This window comes from Rhodotorula paludigena (assembly GCF_050403205.1).
Source record: "Rhodotorula paludigena JCM10292 DNA, Rt_paludigena_JCM10292v1_ctg2, whole genome shotgun sequence".
NCBI classification, from domain to species: domain Eukaryota; kingdom Fungi; phylum Basidiomycota; class Microbotryomycetes; order Sporidiobolales; family Sporidiobolaceae; genus Rhodotorula; species Rhodotorula paludigena.
In genome coordinates this window covers 147,393-174,827 of record NW_027481456.1, presented here as the reverse complement: position 1 = coordinate 174,827, position 27,435 = coordinate 147,393, and the positions used below count along the sequence as shown (strand labels likewise).

Sequence of the window (27,435 nt, the reverse complement as noted above, 5' to 3'; positions counted from 1 at the left end):
GTGTTGCGGGCATCGAGCGTAGTTGAGCGCCAAAAACGACGATCTTTTGGACAGCGCGGCACCACGTCGCATCGTCGCATCATGCGACCTGGACGACCGCGAGACGCGCGTTCGCACAGCAGCAGATAAGGCGGTAGCTCAGCGTAGAACTCGACCGCAGAAGCGAAACGAGGACAGCACGGCCAATGCCTGTTTGTCAGGACCATGCCGCCGGCTGCAAGGTTGGGTGCTATGAAGCCTCGTTCTCGCATGCAATCAGGAAGCCTAGATGGGCATGCGATGTCCGTGGATAAGGGAGAGTGGCTCGAGCAGAGCCTCACTCGGCGAAGAGCGACGTCGACAGGGCTCCGAGTACCGCAGAGACTCGCAAATCCCCTTGCGGCCTGCCTGCAGCGCCATCTAGACGATGCGCGCCGTGCATCGCGGCAAAGGAGCGTTTCAGGGGACGAGCGAAGCGCGAGATGAGGGCGTCGCGGTATTGACCGAGGCGAGCAGTCGGCGCCGAGCACGGGACGTGAGCAGACGGGCCATTGCGCCGGACGCGATCGCTGCACAGACTAGTCGTCGGTCCAAGCGGAAAGTGTGAAGAGCGTCGGGGAGAACGGGGCAAAGCGACAGCAGGGTGGACGGTGTGGACGTGAAGGGCAGCCACCGCTCCTCTCGCTTTCACGGCGTCTTTTCGTGGTACAGCCATAGAGAGCTGTACCCAGGTGCAGCGCCTGCTCCCGCTGAGCCGGAGTGGGCTGCTCCGGCACCACGCTGACGCCATCCCGTATCCTCTTCAGTCCCCTCTAGTCTCCCCAACTCGCCCACTCGCCGTCTAGCGCATGAGCCGCACTCCGAGGCACGCACTCAAAGCCCCTTGCAAACCCGAGCGCTCATGCTCGCTTCGCTGCTGGCAGTGTCGCCGGAGAATCGAGGGCCACATCCACCGGCAGTCCACAATGCTACAATTCATCGCCTTCATCGCGCCGCGAGGTACTGTTAATTTGAGAATGATGACAAGGGCCCTGACACTCGTCCTACGGCGCAAGACGAGGCTCTTCAGAGCTGTTGCGGCTGCCCGACCTTCAGGTTCTCCTGTCACGCGCGCATTGCTGACACAGTTTGCTCTATCTGCTGCTCCGGGTGCCTCTCGCGCACGCTGATCCGGTCATGATCCTGCCGAGGGCTTGGCCCGTTGGATTGCCCGCTGACTGCTCCTACGGCGGCACACTGCGCGGCGGAACTCTTTCGATTCCTGCTCTCGCTTGCTGCACACTGCAGCCGATTTCCTCGCCCCAGGCAAAAACCACAGCTCATCGTGATGGCTCTGACGCATCGACCGATGCGCGTGATGCGCGCGAGGGGCTCGTGCGGCGACACGGCTTGGGAAGGTCTTGCCTTCCGCCAATCTCTCAAGGCCGCTGCCTCCCTCGTCTGTTCTGCTGCTTGCTTCCATCTCACGGTATCTAAAGTACAGATGAAACGCCACAACATCACCCCAACCTCATACATGCGTACACCGTTGCAACGCTAGACAGAGGGCGGGAGAGGATGCAGCACAACATGAAGGGGCGCGAGATGCAGAACAAACGCAGTCGATACGAGACTCGGCGACACTACTGGTAATGAAGGTACTCTACACCGAAAGGGCCAGGCGAATCCTGCGCATCCCACGCCTCGCCGTAGACGGACGTGCAGACGGAAACAGGTGGCGTCACGTATGCGTACTCCGGCTGTATTTTTGGAAAGGTCGAGATGGTGGGGAAAGTCGAAGAGAGGGTCTGGAGCTCGGGCGCTAGCATGTCAAGCGGCGGAAAAGCTGCCATGCATGCCTCGTCACTCGCGGTCCACGGCGGAGTCGGCGGGACGCCGCCTTCGAGTTGATAGGCGGACCAGTCGTAAAGAGACGCCGAGTGTCCGAGATGGGTATCATAGGTATTCGGGAGCATTGGAAGACAGTTCAGCCGCAGCTCGTTTGACGGGTTCCAGGTGGACGGCAGGTTGATGTGAGAGACCGCAGGGGAGGCGGAGCTCGTGAACGGACAGTCGCCAGGTGGTACAGAGGGCTGGAGCACGCTCGGATATGAGGTGACTGGTTGCCCCGCGCCGGCAGTGCTCGACAATGGCTCTTGGGCGGACGGTCGGCGAGCGGGCGCGTTCTTCTTGCTCAATGCATGCGAGGGTTGCGGGCGACGGACAGGCTGGAAGACGTAGTCTGTTGAATGGCGTGAACGGCTCAGCAGGTCGCGAATGAGGGTTCGGAGGCAATGACGGACTCGGATACTTCGCCGCGTGCTCTGCCTTCTTTCGACCGGCCTCGAGCTCGTAGTACTGCCGGACCTCGGGCGTCTCGTCCCGCCAAAGCTGTCCGATGATGCGCGCTGGATGGGCGGGAGGAGGTAGAGGAGGTCAGCAAAGGCGGAGGAAAGAGGAGGGAAGACTGCGGATCTGCGGACTTACAGACGTCGGCCTGGGGCAGCTTGGCGAACTCTGTATGGCCTTTGAGCTCTTGTACGCGAGCCGAGCGATAGCAGATCCAGGCGTTGGCCGGACGAGGCGGTTTTCCCGCCTTCTCAGCCTTGCTGAGCCGGACTCGCCCCTTGCGTTTGCCAGCGGGCACGGCAGGAAGCGCCTCGGCGCCCGCAGCGGATGCGGATGACGACGAAGTGGTCGGCGAGGCTGTCAATTCGCCCTGCACGAGCGGCGCAGCGGCGTGCGGCTCTATCGCCAAGTCGGCGAGTGCTCGAGGCGGATGGAAAGGAGCGAGTTCGGCTGGGCTCCGACTCATCTCGACGTCCACGGACGTCGACCAGCGTCAGACGGCGCTATGCACTGGACGACGGGCTGGCTGCGGCAAAGGAGCAAGAGAGCGTGCACACGTCAAGGAGATCCGCTGCGGGAAAGGGCGATCCAGGACGGGGCGCTTGCCCGCCCCCAGACCGTGCCCGGCCCCGGCCCAGGCACTCAAAGCTCCAGCAATTCGGCGGCACCCGCGCAACAGAACGATCGCCGACCCGACAGCCGTGATCGCCGCCCGTTCACCTGAGGCCTGGTCACTCGTGCAGTCCGCAGGCCGAGAGGGGCGTCGGCAAGCCTTCGTTCGGCGGCCTTGTCCCCGCGTCAATGATCTCCTCCATTACATACGGTCAGCATCTTCCGACTTCGAGTGTTCTTGCCAACGAGCCACCCAGCTGCTTTCGATTCCTCTGCTCCTCCGAGCGAGGTTGACTTGTCACCAGCTTCAGGTAGCATGGATCTACGCCCATGCGCAAATCGCAACGAGAGTACTTAAGCCTCGAGCAATCTGGGCGAAGGGCGAGATTGCACGTCCTGATTTCTTGAGGCGGGCCGAGTGCGGATCGTGCGGACCCCCTTCTTCTGCTATTTTCCTTCGTCTGCGTAGCTCCGGAAAGCGATCTCGGGAGATGCCGAAGCGCCAAAACGTACTTAGTCCCGCCCGCAAAATCTGGAGGTTTCGAGAGCTTTCCGTGCACGGTTGCCGGCCTGGGCGAGGCCGCCCGCCTGCCGAGCGCTTCGAACGAACGTGACTTTTGCGTCGAAAGAGCTCGTATCGCTCTTGCGGCAATCAGGAGGCACGGCCATACGGCATGCGACAAACGGACCGAGAAGATCGCATGTGCGGAAGGAATGGCCATCCTTGCATGCGTGGTCTACCCCGCCCTCTTCAGCCTGTCGGCCCGGAAGATCGTCAGTAACAGACACAGTCGTTGTGGGACAGGTACTCACTGGCGAACAACGATGATCTTGCTTGTCCGTCTCGCCGCCGTTTTACTCGCCCTTGATCGCCTTGGCCGCCTCGCGTTCGCGCTTGCGGATGGCGCGGCGGCGGATGTCGAGGTGCAGCTTGCGATTGTAGTTGAGCCAGAAGCGGTGCGAGAAGAGGTGATCGACCACCCACTGCGACAGCCGTAAGGTACGGCAGTTCGGGGAAGCGCGTGGCCGAAAGATGGAGAAGGTGGTCTCACAGTCAGTCGCTGCCACGCAAGCCGGCGCCAAGAAAGTCGATTAGGAAAAAGTAGACGCACCTGCACAGGAGCGTGTCCGTGATACGGAGTCGAGATGTGCGGCTGCCCGACTGCACCGCCGTGTACGCCAATGTGCGAAAGAACGGAACCTGTCGGCGTCGGGTGCTTGAGCAAGCGTTTGTGCGGGTCGTTTCAAAGACATGCACGTACGGACGTAGGTGTTCGGCGTCGGGATCATCCACGAGCTCTTGCGGATCTTGCTGAGCTTCGAGACCTGCGATGCCGGCCATCGTGAGCGGAGTCTTCGGGCACAGTCAAGCGGAATACGCACGACAAAGTAGGTGTTGAGCAGCTCGACCTCAACGCCGGTGCCCTGGAGCTCGCTGCCGAGTGCTTGCGACCAGGTCGAAACAAACGCCTTGCTGCCAGAGTAGACGGCAAGAAGCGGAGACGGAATGAGCGAGGCGAAGGAGCCAACGGTGAGAATGAGTCCGCGCTTGCGCGATACCATGCCGGGCACCACGATCTGGGTGACCTTGAGCGTGGCATTGCTGTTGACGTAGCCCTTCAGCGGTATGCACTTGCTTGAACGGGACCTGCTTGCTCACACGTTGATCTCGACGATGTCGGTCATGTCCTGCTCAGGCAAGTCCTGGAAGAAGGTCGGCTCGTCGTAACTCTTGCCGACGTTGTTGACTAGCGTGCAAGCGGTGAGCTCGTTTCCGAGCGCAGTGAGACGGGGTTGCGGCGCTTACTGAGGACACCGACGTCGAGGGAGTCCAAAGCCTGCTTGAGTCCCGCATAGTCGGCGTTGGCGGACGAGAAGTCGATCGCGTGGACCTTGGTCTGCACCGAGGGGTACTGGGCCGCTGCGAGCGAAAGGTCAGGACGGTCTGGCGAAAGCGTCGCCATACGACACGCACCAATCTCCTGTGCGATTTCCTCGAGCTTTGAGGTCGTGCGGCTCGCAAGGAAGACGTTAAAGCCAGCAGCGGCGAGCTGGAGAGCAAAGTCGCGACCGATGCCCGCCGTTGCACCGGTTACAACTGCTCGCGGGACGGTCAGCGCGGCTCGCGGGCATTTGGGTGGTGTGACTGACCAGCCCAGGCGCCCTTCTTAGCGCCGAAGCGCGAGAGCTGCGAAGTTGGGAGAGGTCAGGTTGTCCGAACTGATGAGACGAGCGATGACCGAAATTGCAACTGACGGGGATGCCGGGGCGCGCGAGGTCTACGAGCATCCTCGCAAAGCTCAGTGCATAGCTTCCGAGCCAGCCTGCGCCGATGAGCGCGAGCGCGAGCGTTGACAGCGGGCAGTCGGCGACTGGGGACAAGAGCGGACACTCGTCAGCGCACGCGCACTAGGTCCGAAGCAGCATTTTGAGGCCCACCCCAGTCCGTAGCGTGCTTCTGAATGCTGGCGAGGCTCATGCTGACGACGGCGTGCGTGCAGAGGAGGGCCAGGTGCGCGCCGATCTCGTCGCGCGCCGTGTCGGCTTCCCTCTCGCGCCGACCGGACACTTCGCTGCAGTGTGCCAGACATCTGAGCGATTCCCTGCCCACACGGAGTGCACAGCTTGGCCGCGCTGCAGACGCTTCTTCACCGGCTCGCGTCTCCCTCGCGTCGACAGGAGACTTCGTGTCCGAAGGCTTCCGCGGGAGCTCCGCTTTGCATGCACGCCTCTGCTTCTCCTTGGTCTACTCGCTGGTCGTAGGTCACTGGGCGTCGCAGACACCGGATGTCATGCGCCTGCTGCGTCTCCTCCTGCTCCTGCCTCTCTTGCTACCGGTCTTTCCGCCAGTTCGGGGCGGCGAGGCGGACGTTGCGATTGCTATCACGGCTCCTGGATCAATCACTGTCGGCGAGAAGGTGCAGTTCGCTTGGGAGTGAGTCCATGACCCTGTCTCGATGGAAATGCCTCTGATTTCTCGCGCTCGCAGCACGGGCAAAGCCCCGTACACCATCCGTATGTGCGTGTTTTCTCCACTGCACAGTTCTGACGACGCCGCTGAAGGCTCGCGGATGTGATCAGCCTCATCGATTCGAGCGAGGTCAAGAAGGTCACGGACGTCAAGAAGACGACGTTCTCGTGGGTTGCAAAGGGTGTCAAGGCGGGCGGCAAGTTGCCTTCTGGAACGCTTCTGGGCTTCCGCGCTGACTGGCCTCCGTGTACAGACAAAGTCCAGATCTGGGTGCACGCCAGCGACGAGATCTCCGGCAAAACACCGCAAATCCGTGTGCAGGCGGCAGGCGAGGGCGACGACGTTGGCGGCGGCGACAACAAGAAGGCAACAGCCACAAAGTCGAAAGGCGATGGTGACAGTCCGCCTACCCATTCAGGCGTGGATGCGACGACGACGAGTGGCAGGAGCAAGGGAACCGAAGACGGGACGTCGACGGGGAACGGCGCAACCGCAATAGCAAAAGAGGAGGACGAAACTCAATCGACCTCTCCAGGATCCACCCGCAGCGCTCGGTCGAAGGTGACATCCAGCTCATCCGCCAGCTCATCAAGAGTCGCCTCGAGCGGCGCGAACGACGAGTACGTACACAGCAATTTTGTCAGGCCCGCGGATCTGTACCGCAGCTACTGAAACTTTGCCTTCCAGAGTACCTGTGACGTCCGTTGAAGCAGTTGCCACTGCCGGTACCGAGCCTGTACAGACGCCTGCGCCTGCGACGGCACCCACGGGGTACCGCTTCTGAGCAGTTCTCCGGCTGAGCTGTCCATCACTGATACGGACTTTCTCGCCAGCTCATCCAAGCAATCGGGATCGGAGTCAGCTACCCTGCGAGACAACACGCCGCTATTTCTCGGCGTCGGGGCCATCATCCTGGCGATACTCCTCATTGGCGTGCTGATCTGGTTCGCCCTTGTCTGGTCCCGAGACGCGAAGACTTCACTCATCCCTCCCACACGCTTTTCCAGGTGGTGGCAGCGGAAGTCATCATCACAAGGTGCTCGGGAGCGCCGAACGCATCGCTATCGGGAGGAGCGGAGTCTGGGCAAGCGGAAGGTGCGTACCGGGCGCTCCTCGACCATTCATATCTCATTTGACCTGTCTCGTTAGACGAAGTACAGTCGGCCGCGTCCCCTTGTCATCATTCAAAGGAATGTCGACCACGAGACGCTCCTGTCCGACGGCGGGTCTTCAAGCGGGAACAGCGGCTGGAGCAGCGATACTGAAGCAGATCGGAGCTCGAAGCGGTGCGGGAGATGAAGTCTGCTGCGGGTTGGAGTGCTAGAAGAAGCTTTGACTGCTTTCGGCTGCTCGCGTGGCTGCTCGAGCAGTCTCAGCGTACCACAAAGCCAGCAAGCAAGCGCGTGGGAAGCAGCGAGCTGGACGAGGACGAGTGCGCGAATGCCGCGCTGGCGCCGGACCGGACAATCAGCGGATCATCCGTGGCGCGTCCACATTCGTGAGCTCCTCTCTGAGCCGTCCCTTAACACCGAGCAGGACAAGGCGAGGCGTAAAGTCCATTCGGCAAGCGCATGCCGACATCCTGTTGCCGCCACCGCTTTTTGTGAGGCGCGGCGAGATACGAGAGGCAGGATGTCGACGACCGGGAGAGGGAGGAAAGGAAGGACATCTAAGAGAGAGGGACGAGAAGCCGCGACTAGTGGCCGTAGGTACTCTTGCGGCCAATGTCGAAGGGGAGGTACCTGCGCGAGGTGTTGAGGTTAGTCTGAGCGCAGGAAGGGCCGCGACGTGGAGCGACCGCCGGAGCAGCCTCTGCCGACGTGTACGGGGAAGCGGGTCGACGCACTTGTACTTGCGCATGTGCGCAATCTGCCTCCGCAGGGTGATGAAGGTGAGGATGCAGAAGTACATGACGAGGATCGGCCAAAAGACGGGCACGTCGAAGACGGGGATGAACGAGGCGACGAGGGAAAATGTGATGGCCTTGGTCGCGCTGTACCTGCGTGACGCTCAAGAAAGGTGGTGAGCGAGGCTGGAAGCAGTACATAACTTGGAAGAGGGAGGGACGCACCAGAACTTGAACTCTGGCAGGCGGCGGATGAAGGGGCGGAATTCTCCATCGTGAATGTCGCTCTGGCTCGAGGGTAGACCCGGTGCGCCCTCTTCTGCGTCCGTCTCTGCGAGGTCTGCTGCCAGTGCCGGGTCGAATTTGGGCGTGAGGAAGGCGAGGAAGAGGTTGAGGAGGTAGATGCTGCGGCGAGGGTGGCGGTCAGCGGGTTCTTTCGCGTGATCGAGGGGACGGTAGGGGCGCACCCGAGAGCGTAGGCGACGATGTAGTAGGCCTGTACCCAGAGGATGCGGAGGACAAAGAGGAGGAAGAGGCCGACGGTCGAGCCCCAGCGATGCAGCGTGAACGGCGTTGTCCGGTCTGCGGGAGAGTTCGGCGCGAGTCAGTCGGGTCCAGATGCAGTTCAGTGAGCGCACGCACCCAGTGCTGCCTGGAAAGACTGTTGGTCGGGGCAAGCGGAGCGGGCAAGCGAGAGTCCACGCGGCGGCAACACGACGGCGGCGACACGCGACGAGCGCGTTGAGAGCGGGCAGAGGGGCAGGTACACCGTCAGCACGGCTCAACGGACTGTCTTGGACAGCTCTGCGCACGCGGTTCCAGTGCTTTACGGCTTCTACGGCCTGTGCGCCTTGAGGGGGTTCCGGGGCGTCCACTGCGCACGGGCGAGGGCGCTGGTCAGCACAGGGAGACTCGTGGTGTGCTCGTGCACGGGACTGACTGTCTCGGCGGACTCTCGAGGCGGCGGTGGCGGTGGCTCGAGGCCAACCTCCGTCTCTCGCTCGTCTCGACTCGCCTTTCTCGCTCCGACTGCGCGCTGGGCCATGAAGGCCGCGCGCGTGAGCTGCGTGTGTGCACTCTGGGCCCTCTGTGCGCTCTACCCGCGGCTTTCCTCCGCTTGCCGACCGTGCACTCACCCTCTCGTCATCCTCGCACAGCCGCACTCGCCCTCCCAGATCCCAACGAGCTCACCTTCGAGGTTGTCACCGGCCAGGATGTGCGCAAGGAGGTCGACCGGGGCCAGCATGGCGGGCAGCACGGCTTCGACGACCAGCAACGAGGACCCGACACTCAGGCAAGTCCTCGTCTCCCAGGCGCAATCACGGCTGCCGGGAATCTGGCGGACCTGTCAGTGCGGACAGTATTGCCAGACAACCCCGCAGCGAGCTCGCACAGCTCTTCACTGCTGTGTGCTGCCGCCGCCCCACCTCGTTCCGCTCGACTGACCTTCGGCTCTCCACCTCAACAGCCCGCACAGCTCGTCTTCAGCTCGCCAAACGCACAATCACCCGAAGACCTCTTCCAGCTCTCCCTGTCGCTGCTCGGCGAGCTGACCGCGCATGCCCCACCACCGCCTCCGACGCCCTACTCTCCCCACCTCGTCTCGACCACCTCGCCCCTCGACGACCTCGAAGCCCGCCTCGAGGGCACCGTCACCGGCAGCGTCTTCCGCGCCGTCCGCAGCCGCGTCGGCGCGCTGTACGGCGGCAAGCGGAAACCGGCAGGAGGGCGCGACTACAGCGTCCGCGGCGCCGTGCAGGCGCTCCGCGGCGCGGTCGAGAGCTTCGCGGTCGACAAGGTCGCGCGTGTGGGCAATAACAAGGGACCCAGGGGTGCCTCACCGGACGGAAAGGGCTGGAAGGAGCGCCTGGCGGGCGCTAAGCTGAAGGAGGCAGTCGTGCTCGAACCGCAGGAGGTCAAGGAGGGGCTGCGCGAGGTGGTCGAGCTTGCCCGGGAGGCGGCCGACAAGGGCTCGGTCGAGGCGCTCGAGTTTCTCGGCGACCTGCATCTGGTGCGCCGGCGAGCCTTTCCCATTCAAAACTTGTACGCTGAGCCGGGCCTTTGTGCAGACCGGTCATCTCTCGCTCGCGGCCAATGCGACAGAGGCGCTCGCGTTCTACACGCGGGCGTCCGAGCTGCACGGCTCGCCTGAAGCGCAGTACAAGCTCGGCTTTCTCTACGGGAGCAACTTTGGCGGCGCGACGGGCGATCTCGAAGGACGCGGGCAGCAAGGTAGCGTGAGTCATGCTCTCTCTTAGCCTCAGCGAGCACCCTTGACGCGCACTCGTCTCCGCAGGCCCTCCTCCACTACACCTTTTCCGCCCTCGCGGGCCATGTGCCCGCCTCCATGACGGTCGGCTACCGCCACTGGGCCGGCATCGGCACGAAGCAATCGTGCAAAGACGCTCTGCCGTGGTACAAGGCGGCGGCCGACGCCGCCGTAAAGGCGTTCAACGCCGGTCCGCCTGGCGGGCGACACCTCCCTCCCCCGAAGATCCGCTTGTCCGACCTCAACGGCGGGGTGTACGGTCCCGGAGCGTCGAGCGCGCGCTCGAGCCTGATCACCGGAGGCTCGAATGCGCAGACGCAGCAAGAGTGGGACGACCTCGTCGAGTACCACCTCTTCCACGCCGAGCGCGGCGACGCCATCTTCATGTACCGCCTCGGCAAGCTCTACTACCAGGGCTTCGGCGCCGGCGGGCTCGGCGGCGTGCGCTACCAGCCGCGCGGACGCCTCGCCGTCGCGCTCCCCGCCGGTGGGATTCCGCACGACGAGCTGTGGGACGGCGGGCGCGACTTCCGCCGCGCGCACAAATGGTTCCTCCGCCTCACGCGCAAGCTCTGGCCCGCCGACGTCCGCGAAGCGACCTGGAACCCGGCCTGGGGCCCGGTCGGCAAGGGCGTGCGCGCGGGCGACGCGCCGCGCGTCGGCTTTTACGACGCCGCGCGCGACAAGCGCCTCGAAAAGGTCGACGACCACACGGCCATGCTCGCCGGGCTTGGCGCCGGGTCGCTCGGCAAGATGTACCTCCGCGGCGAGGGCGTCGCGGCCAACTATGCCAAGGCGTTCTTGTGGTTCCAGCGCGGGAGCAAGCAGGGCGACCGCGAGTCGAACAACGGCCTCGGAATCATGTACCGCGACGGGCTCGGCGTCGAGCGCGACCTCAAGAAGGCCCTGCAGCTCTTCCACGCCGCCGCGCAGCTCGACCTCGCCGAGGCGCAAATCAACCTGGGCAAGTATCACTTTGGTGCGTCCTTTCTTTTCACACATGCGCCATGTCAGCGCCTGACTCGTCAGTGGGCAGGTGCGGGCGACTACGCGCTCGCGACGACCTACTTCGAGGCCGCCATCCGCGTCGACGGCACGCGCTGGCCAGACGTCTTCCAGGCGTACTATTACCTCGCCGAGCTCTCTGCGCGCTCCGCCACCGCCGCCGAGTCCTGCCCCGTCGCCGTCTCGTTCTACAAGCGCGTCGCAGAGCGCGGCGACTGGGACCACGAGGTTTGGTGGGAGGCGGAGCGGGCACGAGAGCGTGGGGATCGGAGGACGGCGCTCCTCGGATACTGGATCATGGCGGAGCGCGGGTACGAGGCGGCGCAGAACAACGTTGCTTCGATCCTTGACCGCGGTTCGTTGCTTCCGTCTTCTGTCAGTGAGTTTCGCTGACGACTTTCGGCCTCGCAGACACGCAACGCTACCGCCTGCCTCTGCTCGATCCTGTCGCTCCCAAGACCTCGGCGGCGACGAAGCAGCTTGACCGTCTCGCGCTCACCTACTGGACGCGCTCGGCGGCGCAGGACAATGTCGATGCGCTCGTCAAGGCGGGCGACTACTACTACAAGGGTCTCGGGACCGAAGACGGCGTGCCGCAGATGGAGAAGGCCGCGAGCTGCTACCAGAGCGCCGCGACGAGCCGCTTCTCGGCCATGTCGATGTGGAAACTCGGATGGATGCACGAGACAGGGCAGGGTGTGCCGAAGGTGCGATCACTTTCTTCTGTTCTCGTCGTCACCTCGCGCTCATGCACGTGTCTGCAGGACTTCCACCTCGCGAAACGCCACTATGATCTGGCGTACGACACTTCGCTCGACGCCGGCTTCCCGACGACGCTTTCCCTGATCGGCCTGTACGCTCGCGCGCTCTATCACGCCGTCTTTGTAGGCGGCGACGACGAGCTCAACGCGCTCAGTCTCTTCGGCCGCGACCCCGACCCGGACGCTGTCGCCGGCGGCGGCGAGCAGTACGGCAGCCTGTGGAGCTTTAGGCGCATGTGGCGCGACATCCAGCGCAATTGGGGGTACGACCCAGGTCCGGAACCCGAGGCGGTGCCGCTGCACCAAGAGCACGAGGGCCAGGAGCCCACGGTCGGCGAGGCGGGCCGGGCAGTTGAGCGCCTCGGCGGAGGAGGCGGCGCCGAAGCAGGGCAGCAGGACATGCGCGCGGCGCAGCGTGCGTTCGAGGAGGCGGAGCGCTTTGACGACTGGCGCGAGTACCACGACGGGCGCGGCGGGCTCGGTCGCCGGCACGACGGAGGCGACGAGGACGACGAGTACTGGGGCGACGAGGAGGGCGACTTTGGCGGGACGGTCGCGATCGTCATGCTGTGCATGATTCTTGCGTGCGTGCATCTCTTTGACCCCTGCGCGTCTGCAGGCGATTGACGCGCTGCCTCCCGCACAGATGGCTGCTCTACTTCCGCCAGCAGCCGCAGCAGCAAGACCGCCAGCCAGCCCCGCCTGTTCCCGCCGCCGCTCCTGTCGCCCATGCGCAGCAGCCAGCGCAGCCCCAGCAGACGCCCGCGCCGACGCCGACGCAGCCTGCACCGCCGGAACGGCCGCGGTGAGACGAAGACGACGAGAACGAGGGGCGAAACCGATAGTTGCACGTGTCTCGGTCCATCGTTCGCAATGCTAGCATTCGCAGGTTTCCTTGTACCTGTTTAGACGCGCCGTAGCATCTTGGGACGCGCGCACAGAGGAGAGTTGCGGAAGTCCGACTACTGCGCCTGATCGCGTTCGCCGATGAAGACAAACGTCTCCCCTCTCCCACCTCGCTGATGGACGCGGCAGAAGGTGCAGGGGCTGCCGCAGAGTCGCAGGCGAGCCCCGTGCTTGTGGAAACGCTCTTGCTCTCCTGTGTGCGCCTCGCCTACTTCGTCGCCTGCCGCCATTTCGTCAACATCTCGCTCTTCTCGAACCTGCGCGATGTCATCCGCGAGGATGGACTCGCGACAGACCTCGACACGCTCGACGGCGACGCGCTCGAGCTCGACGACGCCGAGCAGGGAACGTTCGGCTCGAGCGGGGGAGTGAGCGGAGTCGGGGGCGCGGCGAGCCTGCGCGCGCGCGAGGATGGCCTGGGCGCTGCGATGGCGCGCGATACGGGCAGGAAGAGCCCGACGGGCGAGCCTAGTCGACGAGGATCGCTGCTGCCGGGGCTCGGAGGAGCGACCGTCGCCGGTCGCGCCTACACCAAGCTGTCGACGGCGCTCTTCTGCCTGTCGTTCTCCGAGAGCGCCATGCTCTTCACCCTCTTGCTCTTCGGCGAGGTCGTCAGCGAGCGGTACGTTGTTTTCGCGTCCCCAACTTGCTATTCGCGCATGCTGAACCCCCTCTCCGTCGTCTGCAGGGCCCGCGACTACAACTGGTCCCTCAGTCTCCTCGCCCTCCTGTCCCTCATCGTATTCGTCATCCCATTCGGCCTCTGCCTTCTCCTCACGCACCGGAGTCGGTCCAACTTCACCCGCACCGTCCTCCTCACTCTCGTCCCTTTCGCCGTCTACCTCTTTCTCTTCTATCGCTTCGGCTCGCTCATCGCGGAGAAGCTCGTCGTCGAAGGCTCGCACACGCTGGGTGCGACCGCCCTGTGTCTCACTCTGGTCGCAGTGGGTCGCTGACGGTTTCGTTCGCCCAGGCCTCGTGAACGATCTTCTTTCGCGAATCTGCGTGCCGGGAGTCTTCCTTATCGCTTCGCTCTCGGGAGGAGGTGCGGTCAACACTGCATGGGAGGCGTATGAATGGCGATCAGTGTCAGCAAGGTACGCCAGCTGGTCCCCGTCTGCTCCACGCTCGTAGAAGTAAGCGACTCACTGCGTTCGTCTCACAGCGAGGCCGTCACCGATTCGCAAGTCTCGCAAGCCGAGCGCGCCCTTGCCCGCGCACGAGCGGACCTTCAGCAGCGCTACCGCTCGCTCACTCTCGCTCAAGGATCCGCTGCGCGAGAAGCCGACGCTGCTGCCTCGCAGTCGCTCCTCTCGCGCTGGACGTCATCCTCGCCGGCTGCGACTCATCTTAAGAGTCTTGAGCTCGAGGTCGCCGCGATGGAGAAGATGGAGCGTCAGATGACGCAGGATGTCGCACGACTGAAGAAACGCAAGACGATGCGCGAGATGGGGCGCACCCTAAAGGGTCGTATCTGGCTCATGATCGGGTGGCTTTTCAGCCTGTACTGCGTGTGGCGGGTCTTTGTGGTGAGTTCGCTCTTCCTCATTCCGCTCCGCTCACTTTGGCCTAAAGCATCCAAGCATGCCCATAGTCCGGCATCAACTTGATCTTCGGATACTCTCGCCGCTCCCACCAGTCAGCTGCGGCGCCGACTGATGGAGAGGGCGGCGCGCCCGCCAATGGTCAAGGTACCGACCTGCTCACTTCGCTGCTGACGCGCCTCGCTGTCGTCCTGAACGTCGAGCTCGATGTCGCGACCTGGTCGCGCATGATCGGCTTGCTCTTGATTGGCGGTATACTGGTCGCCAACATGCGCAATGTGCTGAGCAGCGTTTCGAGGGTATGTCTCCTTCCCGTGCCGCATCCCTGGTCACCCGCTCATCGGTCGAGCTCGCTCTGCAGATCTTCAAGGCTACTTCGATGGGAATGAGCGCCTCGTTCATGTTGCTTTTCCTAGCGCAGCTTATGGTGCGTCGTTCTGTATGCGCTCACTGGTCATGAATAGTGACTCGAGCATTCTTGCAGGCTGTCTACCTCCTCACCTCCCTCATCTCCCTCCCATCGTCGCCGAGCGCATCAACGACGCATCTTCTCGATACACTCCCCGACTTCAATGTCTTTTCGCGCCTGTTCGACAGCGTCTTCCTTCTCGCCGCTGGAGCCCTGTTCTTCTCTCGATTCATCGGCCGCAAGTTCCGAGACGACGCCGCCCTCGCATCGCAGTATTCATAGAGCCGCTGACGCAGATTGCCGCTGGAGGCTTGTTGTAACAGCTTTTTTCTCCCCGCCTCGTGCTGAGAAGGTCTTCCGTCGCAGTGTGCCGCGTTACAGCGCTTGACAGCGCCTGACAGCCCTCAACTCACAATGTATTCGGTGCTTTGCTTGCTGCTCACCGGATTGGTGCGCAGTCAACCCGCAGGTGAGGAAGAACGGCCCCACCCCGGCTTGCCGCGGCACGACTTCCTCGAAATCTTCTTGATCGATTACGGGCTTACTGTACCGGCCCGTTTATTTGGGCCAGAAGGGATCGGCATGCGTCCACATTCTCCCACCCCTGTCGCTCCAGCGTGTTCCGCGAGGTGTTCCTCTCGATCCCGGTGCCGGCTCGGCGTGCAGACCGATGCCGCGGATCGCCCAGATTTTTAGCGCAATCTCCTCCTGCGCACGAACCCCCCACGACAATTTCAGGCCCTTCCACCGGCGTCGAAGAACACCGAGATGGAGAATCCGCTCGGGCGGGCGGTTTCTCCTCTCGGGGCGACGTGTGGGGGACGAGGAGGACCGGCGGGGGATGTCCTCGCCCGCTTTGCTTGCTTTCTTCTGCTTCTGCTGTACACTCGACCAACAATGCTGGCGTCTAGCGCAATTGCTTTTGCGTTGGCGACTTTCGCCTTCGCGGCACCCGCTCCCGCTGTCCTCCCCGCCGCCGCTCCTCAGCTCGTTCAGCGCGAGAACGATGGATCGAAGGAGTACTCTTTCCGCAAGGTCGCTCTCGACGCCGACGGCTTCACCAACGAGCGCTGGACGGCTGCGTACGAGCGGGCAAAGGAGGTCGTTGCCGGCATGTCCTTCGAGCAGAAGGTGCGGTCTCTCCTTGCCACCGGCTTGCATGCGCTGACCGTGTTCTCCACGCGATCAGATGAACTTTACCACGCTCGGCAGGTCTGCTGGTCTCTGCAGTGCCCGGACGTACCCGATTGAGCAGGCCGACGGCGCCGACATCGAGTTCTGCTTCGCGGATGGTCCGACCGGCGCCAACACGGCGTACTCGACGCAGTACCCGGCTGAGATTACCACTGCCGCCACTTGGAATCGCGAGCTCATCTACGCGCGCGCTGCGGCGATGGGCAGTGAGTACGAGAAGCTCGGCGTCCACGTTCCGCTGTCAATTGCCGTTGGACCCATGGGCCGGTGCGTTCCTGCGCTCTCTATTCTCCAGACCGCCAAGACTGAGATAGTGTGTTCTACAGCCATCCTCTCGGCGGCCGCAACTGGGAAGGATTCGGTGCTGAGCCCTACCTTGCCGGCGAGGCTGTGCGCCTCACCGTGCAAGGCATGCAGGACCACGGCGTCATCGGCCTTGTCAAGCACTTTGTTGGCAGTACGTTTCAACGGATCCCGAGCTTTCCTGTCTGCAGATCTGACACTCTTTACCGTACAGACGAACAGGAGTGGCTCCGCGTTGGCGCTCCCCAGGGCGGCTACTTCTTCAACTACCTCAATCAGACCGTCAACTCGATCATCGACCCGGCGACGCTGCACGAGCTCTACGTTTGGCCGTTCACAGAGGCGATCCGCGCTGGCGCCGGCGCTATCATGTGCAGCTACAACCTCTGTACGCTCAAGCGATTGCTTCAGCCGATGTCCGGACTGACCAAGCCTTTCCGTAGACAACGGCAAGTCGGCGTGCGAGTCGGACGAGCTGCTGAACCAGCTCCTGAAGGACGAGGTGAGCACTATCGTCAGCACCCGAGCCCTTACACCTGCCTGACGCCCGCTTATCCAGCTCAACTTCCACGGATTCGTTCTCACCGACTGGGGTGCGGGCCACACCACCACTGGCGTTGCTCTGAACGGCACCGACTGGGTTGCCGCTGGCTCGGCGAACGGCAACCTCTACGGCGACATCCTCGCCGAATACATCAACAACGGCACTCTTCCGGCCGACATCGCGGATGACAAGATCATGCGCATGCTCACGCCCTACTTCGCGCTCGAGCAACCGACTCTTCCGGAGACCGACCTGGACCGTTACGTTGCCGACGAGTACACCGCAAAGGTCGCGCGCAAGGTCGCCGAGGACTCGATGACTCTCCTCAAGAACGTCCGCTCCACCGAGGACCAGCGCGGTCTCCCTCTTCAAGATCCGAAGCACATCGTTCGTGCGTTGGTCTTGTTGCACGCTCGCTATGCAGCTGCCCTGCCCGAGACTGGAAAGCTGACTGAACTTGTCTCTGCAGTTGTCGGCTCCGCGGCGGCTCCTGCTCACAACGGCTGGATTTCCAACCTGCACGCTATCACCTACTTCGCTCCGTGGGGCGACTACGAAGGGTTCAACTCGGACGGATATGGCTCGGGCGGTTCGCCGGCGCCGTATGCGGTTGACCCGCTCGCAGGCTTCGTCGCTCGTGGCCAGAAGCAGGAGGGTCGTCCTACCCACGTTGACTACTACGCTCGCGAGTGAGTCTACGCCCTAAACGGCGCACCATCAGGAGGACTGACTGTTTCGGATCGTACCTGCAGCGACCCTCTCGCCGGCACGGTCCGCACGCCGTTCAACAACATCTCGTACCTCGACACGAAGCTCGGCCGCGCCGAAACCGCCGTTGTCTTCGTCACCGCTGTCGCCATGGAGGGCTTCGACCGCGAGGACCTCAAGCTCCAATACGGCGGCGACGAGCTCATCGACTACGTCGCTTCGCGCCACAACGACACGATCGTGGTTGTCACTGCGCCGGGTCCCGTCGAGATGTCGGCCTGGAGCGGCCACGAGAACGTGACGAGTATCCTCTTCACCTACTTCACGGGACAGGAAGGCGGTACGTTCGATTCAATACTTTCTGCCTGCGTGCGAGTCCTTTTTTTTCTGACGACCAGTCCTTCATTGCACGACAGGCCATGCGATGGCTTCGGTCGTCTTTGGCGACGTCAACCCGTCGGGGAAGCTGCCGTTCACCATTGCAAAGGACACGGCCGACTACGATGCCGGCGCCATCTGGCACGGCAATGTGACGGTCAACCCGCCTATCCCCTTCGACGAGGGTGTCTTCATCGACTACAAGTACTTCGACCAGCAGGGCATCGAGCCCCTTTACGAGTTTGGCTTGTGCGCCTCTATCTTGCTCACTGCTGTAAGCAAAGACTGATCTGGGCTTTGTCTACAGCGGCTTGTCGTACTCGACCTTCGAGGTCTCGGACGTTGCCGTCACCGCTGAGTCCGAGAAGGCCTACGCCCCCGTGCGCGAGACCAAGGAGAAGTTCTTCGTCAACGACGAGGAGGCGAGCGGTCTCTACGACGTTGTCTACAAGGTTTCGGCCACGGTCAAGAACACTGGCGATGTCGAGGGTGCCGAGGTTGCGCAGGTGCGACTAATCCTGCTGTCCGCTTCTCAACGGCTCATCTGATCACCTTCCCCACCGCAGCTCTACCTCTCTTTCCCGGACTCTGTTCCGAAGGAGATGCCCGTGCACTCGCTCCGCGGCTTTGAGAAGCCGCACCTCGCTGCTGGCGCCTCGCAGAGCGTCACCTTCGAACTGCGCAACAAGGACCTCTCGTACTACGACCCCGAGGTCGGCGGCTGGGTCCGCCCGAGCGGCGACTTCAAGGTGGCGGTGGGCACCAGCAGTCGCAAGATTGCCGGCGAGGCCACGCTGTCCGTCTAAGGTCCGTGTTCTTCGCACTTGAGAAGGCCGACCTGTCCTGATGCTTTGGGCCGTCGACAGCGCAATCTGTATCCTTCCGCACTCGTAGATCTCGATACCACTTCTCGACGTATACCGCCGTCTGATTTCTCGGCCATGTCGGCCTGTCGCTCGTTCTGTTACCTCACTCGGCCTTTTCCATGCCGTCGCACTCCGTGCAACGCTACCGGAACGCATTCCAGGCGTGTCGACCTGAATTTCTAGACCTGCAGACTATTTGCATTGAGATCGAGTGAGGAGATACGATTAGAGAGGAAACGGGCCTTCCGCGGCGAGTCCGCATTCTCCTGTCCGCGGTTCCCTCTCGTCCGGTCACCTTGAAGCCTATCCCTTCTCAAGATAGCAGCTTACGCGAGCATGCCGTACATCGAGGAAGCGCCCAGCCAGGCGTGGTCCCTGCAGTTCCTTCCAGCTCGAGCTGCCGGCGTTGCGCTTGCCCTCGGCTCGCTGGCCTCCTTCGTCGCGCTCGTCTTCCTCGTGCAGGTGCGGCACACCTTGCAGCTGCTGCAGGCCTCAAATGATAATGTCGTTCCCCTCAGCTCGCCCTCTCGCTGCCGTCGAACGAGGGTGGCGATGTCGTCCTCACCGCGTTTACGGCTTGCGGGTACCTGTTCTTCACGGTGACGGGTCTCGTATGCGCCTATGCGAGATTCCTGCCGCCATCGACAACCAGGATCTGGGACTTGGTGCGAGCCATCATCTCGTACTTGAGCGTCAGTCGTTTCACTCCACGCGGAAGACCCGCTGGATATTCAACGCTGATACTCGCTGCAGCTGCTCTGGATCGTGTGCTTTGCATTGTCCGCATCTCTGCTGGGAGGAACACTCATGCCCTATCTGGAATGGTGCGCCGAGACCACTTTCAACGCGACCCTCAGCGAAACTGAGCCCGAGGTCAAACCGCGCAGTGACGTTCTGGCGTCCGCGAACTGCTCCACCGCCAAGTCACTGTCGATGCGGATCCTCTCCGCATGCGCCGTGGCCCTCGCGAGTACGCTCGCACTATGCACCCTCGTCTCGCTCGACCTGCACGCGACGCAGCACCAGGCGCGCGTCGTCGTACAGCGGACGCAGCTCGTCGCAAAGCGTCGACTCGTGCAGATCCGTAGACAGAGGGAGATGCAGCAGGCAGCAGTCATGTCGCAGCCCCTGCTGGGCTTGCCGCCCGAATTCAGCAGCAGCGACGAGGAGGCGCAGCTGGGCTACGGGCCCTCATCGCCTCTGTTTCGCTCGCGCGGCCTTCCGCCTTCGAATCCGTTCCTCCAGGCGCAAGCGGCTCCGGCTCCACCATCTCTGCCGAACCCGATGCTGTCACCTGGGAAACGCCGACCATCGGAGCACCAGCACCAACACCGCGAAGATCTTGATTCCTCCGAGCCGGGTACTCGCCGATGGAAAGGCGACGACGGCGACTATCGCCCGCAACGCCGACACAACCGGTACGAGGGGGACAAGGAGCTGGAGAGCCGAGGAAGTCGACAGAACCCCCAGTCGTTCGAGCGGGACGACCGGCTTGACGACGACGGAACGGATTCCACTTCTTCCACGTCCTCGTCCTCGTCCTCCACGACGAGCCATACAACCGACGACGAGGCGCGTCGTGGTCGTCACCGTCGTCCACACCGCCATCAGCACCACGGCCGCGAGGCTAACGCGCGGAGGAAGCACAAGCAGAAGCGCAAGGCAAAGAAGGCGGCGGCATCTGCGAATGTCGGGACCGCGCAGTCGGTGGGTGGGCTGGACGCGGGTGTTGTCGACATGTGAAGACTGCCGCGTCGCGCGAGATCTGTCGTTCGCTGTACAGCATAGTTCACATGCAGCGAAAGCAGCAGAGAGCACCAGCCTCGCACTCGTCAGCCGCGCATCCGCAGACGAGAGTGATCAGTTACATCAGAACGGAATGACGGCCCATGACCGAGGTGTTGCGGTAGGGAAAAAGCAGGCGGCACAACGAAGGTACGAAGGGAACGAAACGGAAGACGAAGGGGAGATCATGCGAGTGTAGGCGGCTGCAGGGGTTCGACAGAGGACCAGGTGTAGCTGAGAGGCTGCAAAAATCATCATGCGAGGCGGGACGGCGTGAAAGCGGCTCAGGACGGTGCGGCGGGTGCGACTGGGAGGCTGTCGGTCGGAGCGGGTGGGACTGGCGGGGCAGGCGCGGGGGCGCTCGAGGAGCCCGCGGCAGTCGGACCGGTGGGAGCGGGGGCAGACGACGTGGCGGCGCGATGCTGGAACGCCTGCACCTGCGCCAGGAACGGGTCGAAGTTGACTGCGAGTGCGAGAGGTTAGCGAGTCTGGCCCTCGATTACGCGCCCTGAACCACGCAGCGTTTGTATGTGATGCAGAGCACGTAGGAGGACGGGCACCACTCACTCCTGCCCGCATAATCCTTGTCGACCAGCTTGCTCGCGACCTGCTCCTCGGCACTCTTCCCCTCCGCGCCGCCCTCGTCACCAAACCCTCCTCCTCCCCTCCCTCCCGCGCTTCCCGCGCCGCCCCCCGTCCGACGCTCGATCGCCATCCGCTCGCGCTCAAACTCGCCCGCACCGCCAAACGCCGCTGCCGCCCTCCCGAGGCGGGCGGACGTGCGGCCCCCGCCCGGCGCCGCCGCTGCGTAGGCCGAGGAGGACGAGACTGGACCGGCGCGGTCGCGGCCTGAGCGGCGGGAGGAGGGGCCGGGCGGAGAGGGGAGGTGCGAGGACGAGGTGGGGCGGAGGGCGCGCGAAGACGAGGCGGCAGCGGCGGAAGAGTTCTGCTCGAGAGCCGGGGTCAGTACAGCGCAGTGTGAGCAGAACAAGGCTAGGCAAGGGCCGCACGTCGTCGCGCTCTGTGAGCATGCGCTCGTCGTCGTCCCTCTCGCCGAGCAAGTCGTCGCCGGCGATACTCGACTGCGAGCTCGCCGCGCTGCCCGCGTCCGGGTCCTCGTCGGCGAAGCCCATCTGCGCGTCTTCGGGCTGGGCGGACGGGCGTGACATGGGGTGCGGGGCGGGCGCGGACGGGCGAGACGAGGCGGTGAGAGGCGGTGGAGGGGTCGGAGCCTGTGAGGGCAGGATCGGTGAGCACTGTGGGGCGACAGAAAGCTTGCAAGAGCGCGCACCGGCGTGAGCTGCCCCGGGCCAGGCATCGAGTGGAGGCAACGAAGCGGAACGGCGCAACGAGGGCAACAGACAACCCACACTCGAATATTCGCTGGTCCGGACGCATGCCAATGAGAAGATTGCAACAGTACACTGCACTGAGTAAACTAGACGAGCGAGCCGGGAGAGGCGAAGATAGTGCAACAGGACAGAGAGGGGATACAGCATGGCTCAGAAGGCGATGACATTCTCCTGGTCGGCACCCGGGCCCTGGCCTTGACGGATGGCGCGCGCGTACCTGCAGTTGCGAGAGAGGTGAGCGGGAGAAATCGGCGCGGAGACAAGTCGAGACGTACCGGACGGCGCGCCAGTAGGCCAGGCAGCTGCCGATGAGCAGGAACGACTGCGGAGACCGTATGCTACGATCAGCATGCTGCAGTCTGACGGACGGCGAGCAGCGGAGACAGGTGCAAGAGGCCGCAACGCACCCCGATCGTGACCATGACAAACGCGAGCCACTCGTTCGCGGCGAGGCTCATGCGGATCATCTCGTCCTCGCTCACGCCGTCGCCCTGCAGCGTCGGGAACGGGCTCGGAGCCGCGCTCGCACCCGCCGCGTCCGGGTCGCTCGCGTCGAGCGCGTGCGCGAGCGCCCCTGCGACCTGCGTTGGGAGGCTGCCGAGCGCCGACGCCGTCGCCGAGGCGACCGACGAGCCGGCCCCGGCGGCGTCGTCGAACCCGCCCCACCAGGACCAGCGCTGCGAGTCGAGGTCGGTCGGGCCGAGAGAGCCGTTCAGGCCCGTCTCGTCACCCGAGGGGGTCGTGCCGTCGTCGAGGTACGAGTCGGGGTGGTCGCTGCGCTGCTTGATGTAGAACTGTGCAGAGCTCGGGAGTGAGCGCAAGTCAGGGCAAAGGAGGATGAGTGAAACGCACGCCGAGCTGGATGAGCGTGATGCCGAGACCGGCGCGCGAGCCGTTCTTTGCCGCGTGCGTCGTGTGCAAGATGTAGGTGAGGAGGAAGCCTGTCGTCACAGATCCACCGAGAGTCAGCTGACGTAGACAGACGTAACGCAGACAGGGTGAGGGGCTCCCGACGCACCGACAAACTGGAACGACATGCTGACGAGCAGGTTCCACGCAAAGCTGAAGAGGTTGCCGACGGGCAAGCCGTCGACGAGGATGTCGTCCTGCCCGAGGAAGCCGCCGCCGGGAGTGATGACGGTCGTCTCCCAGTACTGCGGCGACGGGTCGAGCTGTGCGGCCTCGTAGGGCTGCGAAAGCCGGGCGGATGGGTCAGGTCGCGAGAACAAACGGCGCATGCGAGGAGAGAACGCACCGGCAGCACTTCGTCCTTATTCGGACCCTCTCCAACAACGTCGAGCCCGTTCGGGTTGTCGGGCTTGGCGGCGAGGTTGGCAAAGACGCCGTCGTTGCTCTGCCCGCCGCCGTACACCCGCGCTCCCGGTGCAGCCCCATGCGAGCCCGCACTCGCTCCCGCCGCCCCACCTGCTAATGCTCCGACTGTAGACGAGGACGACGCAGCACTGGGCGGGGCAAACTGCGGCGCGCGCGGCGGGAGCGGGAGGTGCGACGGCCTCGCGGGCGGGTACGCGGTCGCGGCCGGGCCGCGACGCAGGTGCGCGGCCTCGCCGTCCGTCTCGTCCGACTCGTCCTGCGAGAAGAGCAGGCCGTGCGACTCACCCGCACGCGGTGCGCCGCTGCCGTCGGGACCGTCGCCGCGCAAGCGAGCGACGAGGCCGCGCCACCCTCCGAGCGAGGCGCCGCGGGTGTGTGCGGCGTGCGCGCTCCCGCCAAGGCTCGCACGGCCGTAGAGGGCGTCGTCGCCTGCGCTGTCGTCGTCGTCGTCGTCTGCGTCCGGGTCGAGCGGGTACGAAGCGGGGGCTTGGCGGGCAGCGTGGGCGAGTCGTGCGTGGTGGCTGTACGCGGCGGGGGCTCCTGCGGGTGCGCGCGGGTGCTCGGTCTGCGGCTCAAAGTCGTATGCGCCGGGCAGCGCGGGCAACGGCGCCGGTGGCGAGGCGGGGCGGGGCGATGCCGAGGTCGAGCGAGACGACGACGACGCGAGCGGGTGCGCGGGCGAGTCGAGCGAGTAGCCCGGTGTGTGTGCACCGTGCACCTGCCCTCGTGCGCCGTCCAAGGAGGTGCGCCGCCCGTCGTGGTCGTCGTCGTCGGTGTCGCTGTCGTCGTCGGGGGCGGCAAAGGCGTCGTAGTCTGGCGCGTGTGAGGCCGGGTGGGCGTAGGGGCGGGCTGCAGTGCGCCCAAAGAGCGACACCATCCCTCCTGCGGGTCTCCCGGGATGCTCACAGCGAGTGCAAGAGTCCGAAGCTGCTCTCTCCACTCCGCCTCGTCCGGGGTTCTCTCCGCCTCGTCGCCCTCGCTTGCTCTCGCTCAGACGCGTGATTGATCTGCACAGAGGAGCACACGGCGAGCACCGCACGCGACTGCACGCGCGAACGAGCTCCCTCGCGAGCGATGCGCCTCCCCGCCTTTCTCGCTCCGCGCTCCGCTTCGCGACCGTCGCACCGCGCCGCCCTCCCGCTCCACGTCCTCGGCGACGACGACGACGACGAGCGCAGCAGCAGCAGGGACCGTGGCGCCCGCGGACGCGACGAGGCAACCGTCCCGCTCACCGCGCCCAGAGACGAAGCAGACGACGACGCGCCGTTCCATGTGCCCTCGCCGCGGAAGCGCTCGACGCGCTCGGCGTGGAGCCTCGTCGCGAGTCTCGTCGCTCACCCGCACGTCCGCCGCCTCCTCGCCCTCGCAGTCGTCGCCGTCGCCCTCTACAAGGTGCACCGCCGCCTCGACTACGACCACCTCCGCTCGAAACTCGACCAGTACTCGGAGCAGTACAACCCCTGGCACCCCAAGCCGCTCCCGACCACCTACGTCGACATCGAGCCGTCGGTCCGCGTCCGCGGGCGGAGGTACCGCGCCCACCAGGAGCGCGACGACGACCGCTTCTGGGCGTGGAAGGCCCTCCCCTACGCCGAGAACCCCGTCGGCGAGCGCAGGTTTCGCCAGGCCGTGCCCGTGCAGTTTCGCGACGAGCGAGAAAAGGTCATGGACAAGTGGGACCCGGGATGCGTCCGGCCGCGCCCGCGGAAGGACTTCTTGGATGGCCCGCACGAGGACTTTGACGGGCACGAGGACTGCCTGAAGTGCGTCGCGTCACATTTCCCTCGCTATGACATCACGCCTGTGTGATTCGCTCAGGCGGTGTCTTCCACCCCTGAGAGGCGAGCTGACGCTTCCGCGTTTCACGTGTGCACAGAATCAACGTCTTCTCGCCCTTACAACGACCAAACAACACGCTCCTGCCCGTAATGTTCTGGATCCACGGCGGTACGTGCCTCTTGTCACTCGAGCGCACGGGTGCGCAGCTGACAAGCCTTTCACGCTGCTGTTCTCTCGTTTCACCTCTCGAATATTCCTGGCTGCCATCTCGCGCCCCCTCGCTCGCCCGGTTCTGCACCTTCGATAGGCGGCTTTGTTGGCGGCACGTCGGCTGAGGCAAAATACAACCCGCGCGAGCTGATGCACCGCGCAATCGACATGGACGAGCCCTTCGTGTTCGTCAGCATCAAGTGCGTCCTCCTACTTCCCACTTCTCCCTTGGGTCCAATTGCTGAAATTGGCACGCCTGTCCTTCCTCCCTGATTCACTTGTCGCCTCCCAACCCGGTCTGCTACGACCTGCCCCGCAGCTACCGCCTCGGCGCCTTCGGCTTCACCGCCTCACCACCCGAACCCGCGCCGCCTCCCACCCCGCCACACATCCCCACCCGCGCACCGACCGATCTCGACCTCAACGTCGGGCTGAAAGACCAGCTCGTCGCGCTACGGTGGGTGCAGCACAACATTGACCAGTTTGGCGGCGACAAGTCAAAGGTCGTCATGGTCGGCCATTCGGCGGGCGCGATCAGCGTCGGGCTGCACCAGCTGTATAGCAGTGGGGAGGGACTGTTCCGTGGAGGTGAGCTCGGCGCCGGCGAACCGGTTCTGGCTAGCTCCTCACGCTGTCTATACGAAGCCTTGCTGATTCCACCTTGCCAATGGCTCACAGCCTTCATGCTTTCCGGCGCGCCCACATCGTACGCTATCTTTGCCTGTCTCCGCTCGGACCTGCTTGCTGATCTCTCACTCGCTCCAACCGCCCAGCTTCCCCGTCCCCTTCCCGCACGACGCCTCAGCGCGCACGCTGCACCCTCTCCCGGGGCCCGCGCAGTGCCCCTCGCCCGTGCAGCGCGAGCACGGTCCGCCGCGCAACGAGGACCTGCTGCAGTGCCTCCGCGAGCTGTCGACCGAACGCATGTACCAGGTCGGGCGCACGCTCACCGACGACTCGCCCATGAACGCGTGGTTCCCGTACTATGCCACGCTCGAGGGTGCGTCTTTCGCCTTCTCTTCTGATTCGCGGATCAGGGACCTGCGAGCTGACTAGCCTTTCGGGATCGCAGGCGAGTGGGGCACGGGCGAGGGCAACGCCGATGCGGCGCGCGGGCAGGGCGGGTGGCTCGACGTGCGCCCGAGCCAGCGCATCATCCGCGGAGACTACGACAAGGTGCCCGTCATCATGGGCGCCGTCGTCGACGAGGGGACGCGCTTCGTCAGCAAGGAGATCGTAGAGGGGCAGGACGAGTTCCTCGAGGTCGTCAAGGGTGCGTCGGACAGTCTCATTTTGCCGATTCAGCTCGACCGCGTACGTCTCTTCGTGCGCAAAGCTGATGGCTAGTCCGTCCCTGATCCACAGACATCTTCGACTTCACGTACGGCGCCGTGAAAGACCTCCTCGAACCCATCTTCGACTTTTACCCTCCCGACCCAGCAGCCGGCTCGCCCTACGGGACCGGCGCCGAGACGTTTGGCCTGACGCAGACGTACAAGCGCCTCTCGAGCTTTGTCGGCGACATCCTGTTCCAGGCGCCGCGGCGGCACTTTTTGCGCGAGACGCCAAAGGACTTTGGGGAGGACAGCTGGAACTACCTCTACGTCGAGCCGCGAGAGGGCGCAGAGCCGCGTCTGGGCGGTGCGTGCTCACCTTCTCCCGCTGAGACACGCCGCAAGGGAGCTGACGAGGTCGCGCGCGAGCAGTGCAACACGGTGCCGACTTGCCCGCTTGGTTCGGGCACCCGGACGCCGAGGACGAGCCGATGATCAAGCTCACGTGGGAGATGACGGGCTACCTCATGTGCGTCTCGGGACTGTCGCTTGCTTCGAGCACTCGCCTGCTCACTTCCGCCTCGTCTCGCAGCAACTTTGTCAACCACCTCAGCCCGAATGGGCCCGGCCGTAAGTCGCTCTCTGCTCCACGCGCACTCTGCTACATTCGCGTACTGACTCTTGGCCCCCGTCCGCCCGCGCGCAGTGCCCTACTGGCCGCAGTACGGCATGGACCGCCTGACGCTGCAGCTCGCGCGCGCCAACACGACCGTCGTCGCCGATAATGACCGCCTCGATGCGATGCGGTTCCTCAACGTCAACAACCCCATTTTCTCGAGGTGAGGTAGCCGCGGATGGCCGGTACCCTCCTCGCCTTTGTTGTGGTTCACCTTCAAGGGGGCTTCAGTCTCATTCACCGGCATATGTGCTCCCATTCTGTGCTTGCATTGGCTTCCGTACTTGATAGACGTTTCGTGGTTGTCCTGCATCGATTGTCTGTTCTGCATCGCCCTTCCGCGCGGGTCGAAGAGTGGGCTTTGGCGAGGGTGAAGACTCGCGAACCGCGGTGGACTCCGC

General features: G+C 64.1%; 11 protein-coding genes across 11 annotated transcripts; 6 read left to right on the top strand and 5 right to left on the bottom strand.

Moving 5' to 3' along the window:
- Positions 1-1,601: 1,601 nt before the first annotated feature.
- Positions 1,602-2,773, bottom strand: JCM10292_004359 (HMG-box domain-containing protein; the record flags this gene model as incomplete). The annotated part of the gene is made up of 3 exons (XM_076645694.1): positions 1,602-2,200; positions 2,262-2,366; positions 2,446-2,773. The coding sequence occupies 3 exons, from the start codon at positions 2,771-2,773 to the stop codon at positions 1,602-1,604; spliced, it is 1,032 nt and encodes a 343-aa protein (XP_076508564.1).
- Positions 2,774-3,774: 1,001 nt separating this feature from the next.
- Positions 3,775-5,398, bottom strand: IFA38 (ketoreductase; the record flags this gene model as incomplete). Its single annotated transcript, XM_076645693.1, has 10 exons — positions 3,775-3,903; positions 4,032-4,120; positions 4,182-4,245; positions 4,303-4,522; positions 4,580-4,667; positions 4,727-4,840; positions 4,895-5,017; positions 5,071-5,107; positions 5,176-5,291; positions 5,359-5,398. 10 exons carry the CDS (start codon positions 5,396-5,398, stop codon positions 3,775-3,777), a joined length of 1,020 nt encoding a protein of 339 aa, XP_076508563.1.
- Positions 5,399-5,711: 313 nt separating this feature from the next.
- Positions 5,712-6,674, top strand: JCM10292_004357 (uncharacterized protein; the record flags this gene model as incomplete). The annotated part of the gene is made up of 5 exons (XM_076645692.1): positions 5,712-5,854; positions 5,909-5,938; positions 6,001-6,071; positions 6,144-6,290; positions 6,604-6,674. The coding sequence occupies 5 exons, from the start codon at positions 5,712-5,714 to the stop codon at positions 6,672-6,674; spliced, it is 462 nt and encodes a 153-aa protein (XP_076508562.1).
- Positions 6,675-7,586: 912 nt separating this feature from the next.
- Positions 7,587-8,781, bottom strand: RER1 (protein retrieval receptor; the record flags this gene model as incomplete). Its single annotated transcript, XM_076645691.1, has 7 exons — positions 7,587-7,632; positions 7,737-7,889; positions 7,962-8,141; positions 8,204-8,318; positions 8,379-8,397; positions 8,549-8,610; positions 8,673-8,781. 7 exons carry the CDS (start codon positions 8,779-8,781, stop codon positions 7,587-7,589), a joined length of 684 nt encoding a protein of 227 aa, XP_076508561.1.
- A 199-nt stretch (positions 8,782-8,980) lies between these two features.
- On the top strand, positions 8,981-12,580 carry HRD3 (ubiquitin ligase complex subunit HRD3; the record flags this gene model as incomplete). The annotated part of the gene is made up of 8 exons (XM_076645690.1): positions 8,981-9,034; positions 9,205-9,747; positions 9,806-9,973; positions 10,033-10,984; positions 11,042-11,365; positions 11,422-11,717; positions 11,775-12,355; positions 12,418-12,580. 8 exons carry the CDS (start codon positions 8,981-8,983, stop codon positions 12,578-12,580), a joined length of 3,081 nt encoding a protein of 1,026 aa, XP_076508560.1.
- Positions 12,581-12,793: 213 nt separating this feature from the next.
- On the top strand, positions 12,794-14,912 carry JCM10292_004354 (Golgi pH regulator family protein; the record flags this gene model as incomplete). The annotated part of the gene is made up of 7 exons (XM_076645689.1): positions 12,794-13,299; positions 13,366-13,589; positions 13,651-13,774; positions 13,843-14,206; positions 14,272-14,520; positions 14,583-14,648; positions 14,706-14,912. The coding sequence occupies 7 exons, from the start codon at positions 12,794-12,796 to the stop codon at positions 14,910-14,912; spliced, it is 1,740 nt and encodes a 579-aa protein (XP_076508559.1).
- A 615-nt stretch (positions 14,913-15,527) lies between these two features.
- On the top strand, positions 15,528-18,563 carry JCM10292_004353 (uncharacterized protein; the record flags this gene model as incomplete). Its single annotated transcript, XM_076645688.1, has 11 exons — positions 15,528-15,761; positions 15,820-16,091; positions 16,151-16,281; positions 16,342-16,515; positions 16,571-16,629; positions 16,687-17,062; positions 17,141-17,360; positions 17,424-17,719; positions 17,796-18,006; positions 18,065-18,263; positions 18,324-18,563. The coding sequence occupies 11 exons, from the start codon at positions 15,528-15,530 to the stop codon at positions 18,561-18,563; spliced, it is 2,412 nt and encodes an 803-aa protein (XP_076508558.1).
- A 396-nt stretch (positions 18,564-18,959) lies between these two features.
- JCM10292_004352 (uncharacterized protein) lies at positions 18,960-20,366 on the top strand (the record flags this gene model as incomplete). Its single annotated transcript, XM_076645687.1, has 3 exons — positions 18,960-19,085; positions 19,142-19,315; positions 19,377-20,366. The coding sequence occupies 3 exons, from the start codon at positions 18,960-18,962 to the stop codon at positions 20,364-20,366; spliced, it is 1,290 nt and encodes a 429-aa protein (XP_076508557.1).
- Positions 20,367-20,692: 326 nt separating this feature from the next.
- JCM10292_004351 (uncharacterized protein) lies at positions 20,693-21,726 on the bottom strand (the record flags this gene model as incomplete). The annotated part of the gene is made up of 4 exons (XM_076645686.1): positions 20,693-20,871; positions 20,976-21,354; positions 21,419-21,640; positions 21,700-21,726. The coding sequence occupies 4 exons, from the start codon at positions 21,724-21,726 to the stop codon at positions 20,693-20,695; spliced, it is 807 nt and encodes a 268-aa protein (XP_076508556.1).
- A 184-nt stretch (positions 21,727-21,910) lies between these two features.
- Positions 21,911-23,972, bottom strand: BSD2 (Bsd2p; the record flags this gene model as incomplete). Its single annotated transcript, XM_076645685.1, has 6 exons — positions 21,911-21,977; positions 22,036-22,082; positions 22,168-22,554; positions 22,613-22,701; positions 22,779-22,950; positions 23,016-23,972. The coding sequence occupies 6 exons, from the start codon at positions 23,970-23,972 to the stop codon at positions 21,911-21,913; spliced, it is 1,719 nt and encodes a 572-aa protein (XP_076508555.1).
- Positions 23,973-24,169: 197 nt separating this feature from the next.
- JCM10292_004349 (uncharacterized protein) lies at positions 24,170-27,201 on the top strand (the record flags this gene model as incomplete). Its single annotated transcript, XM_076645684.1, has 11 exons — positions 24,170-24,858; positions 24,972-25,042; positions 25,182-25,284; positions 25,404-25,672; positions 25,763-25,790; positions 25,858-26,084; positions 26,157-26,357; positions 26,450-26,725; positions 26,791-26,887; positions 26,951-26,988; positions 27,065-27,201. The coding sequence occupies 11 exons, from the start codon at positions 24,170-24,172 to the stop codon at positions 27,199-27,201; spliced, it is 2,136 nt and encodes a 711-aa protein (XP_076508554.1).
- Positions 27,202-27,435: the final 234 nt, after the last annotated feature.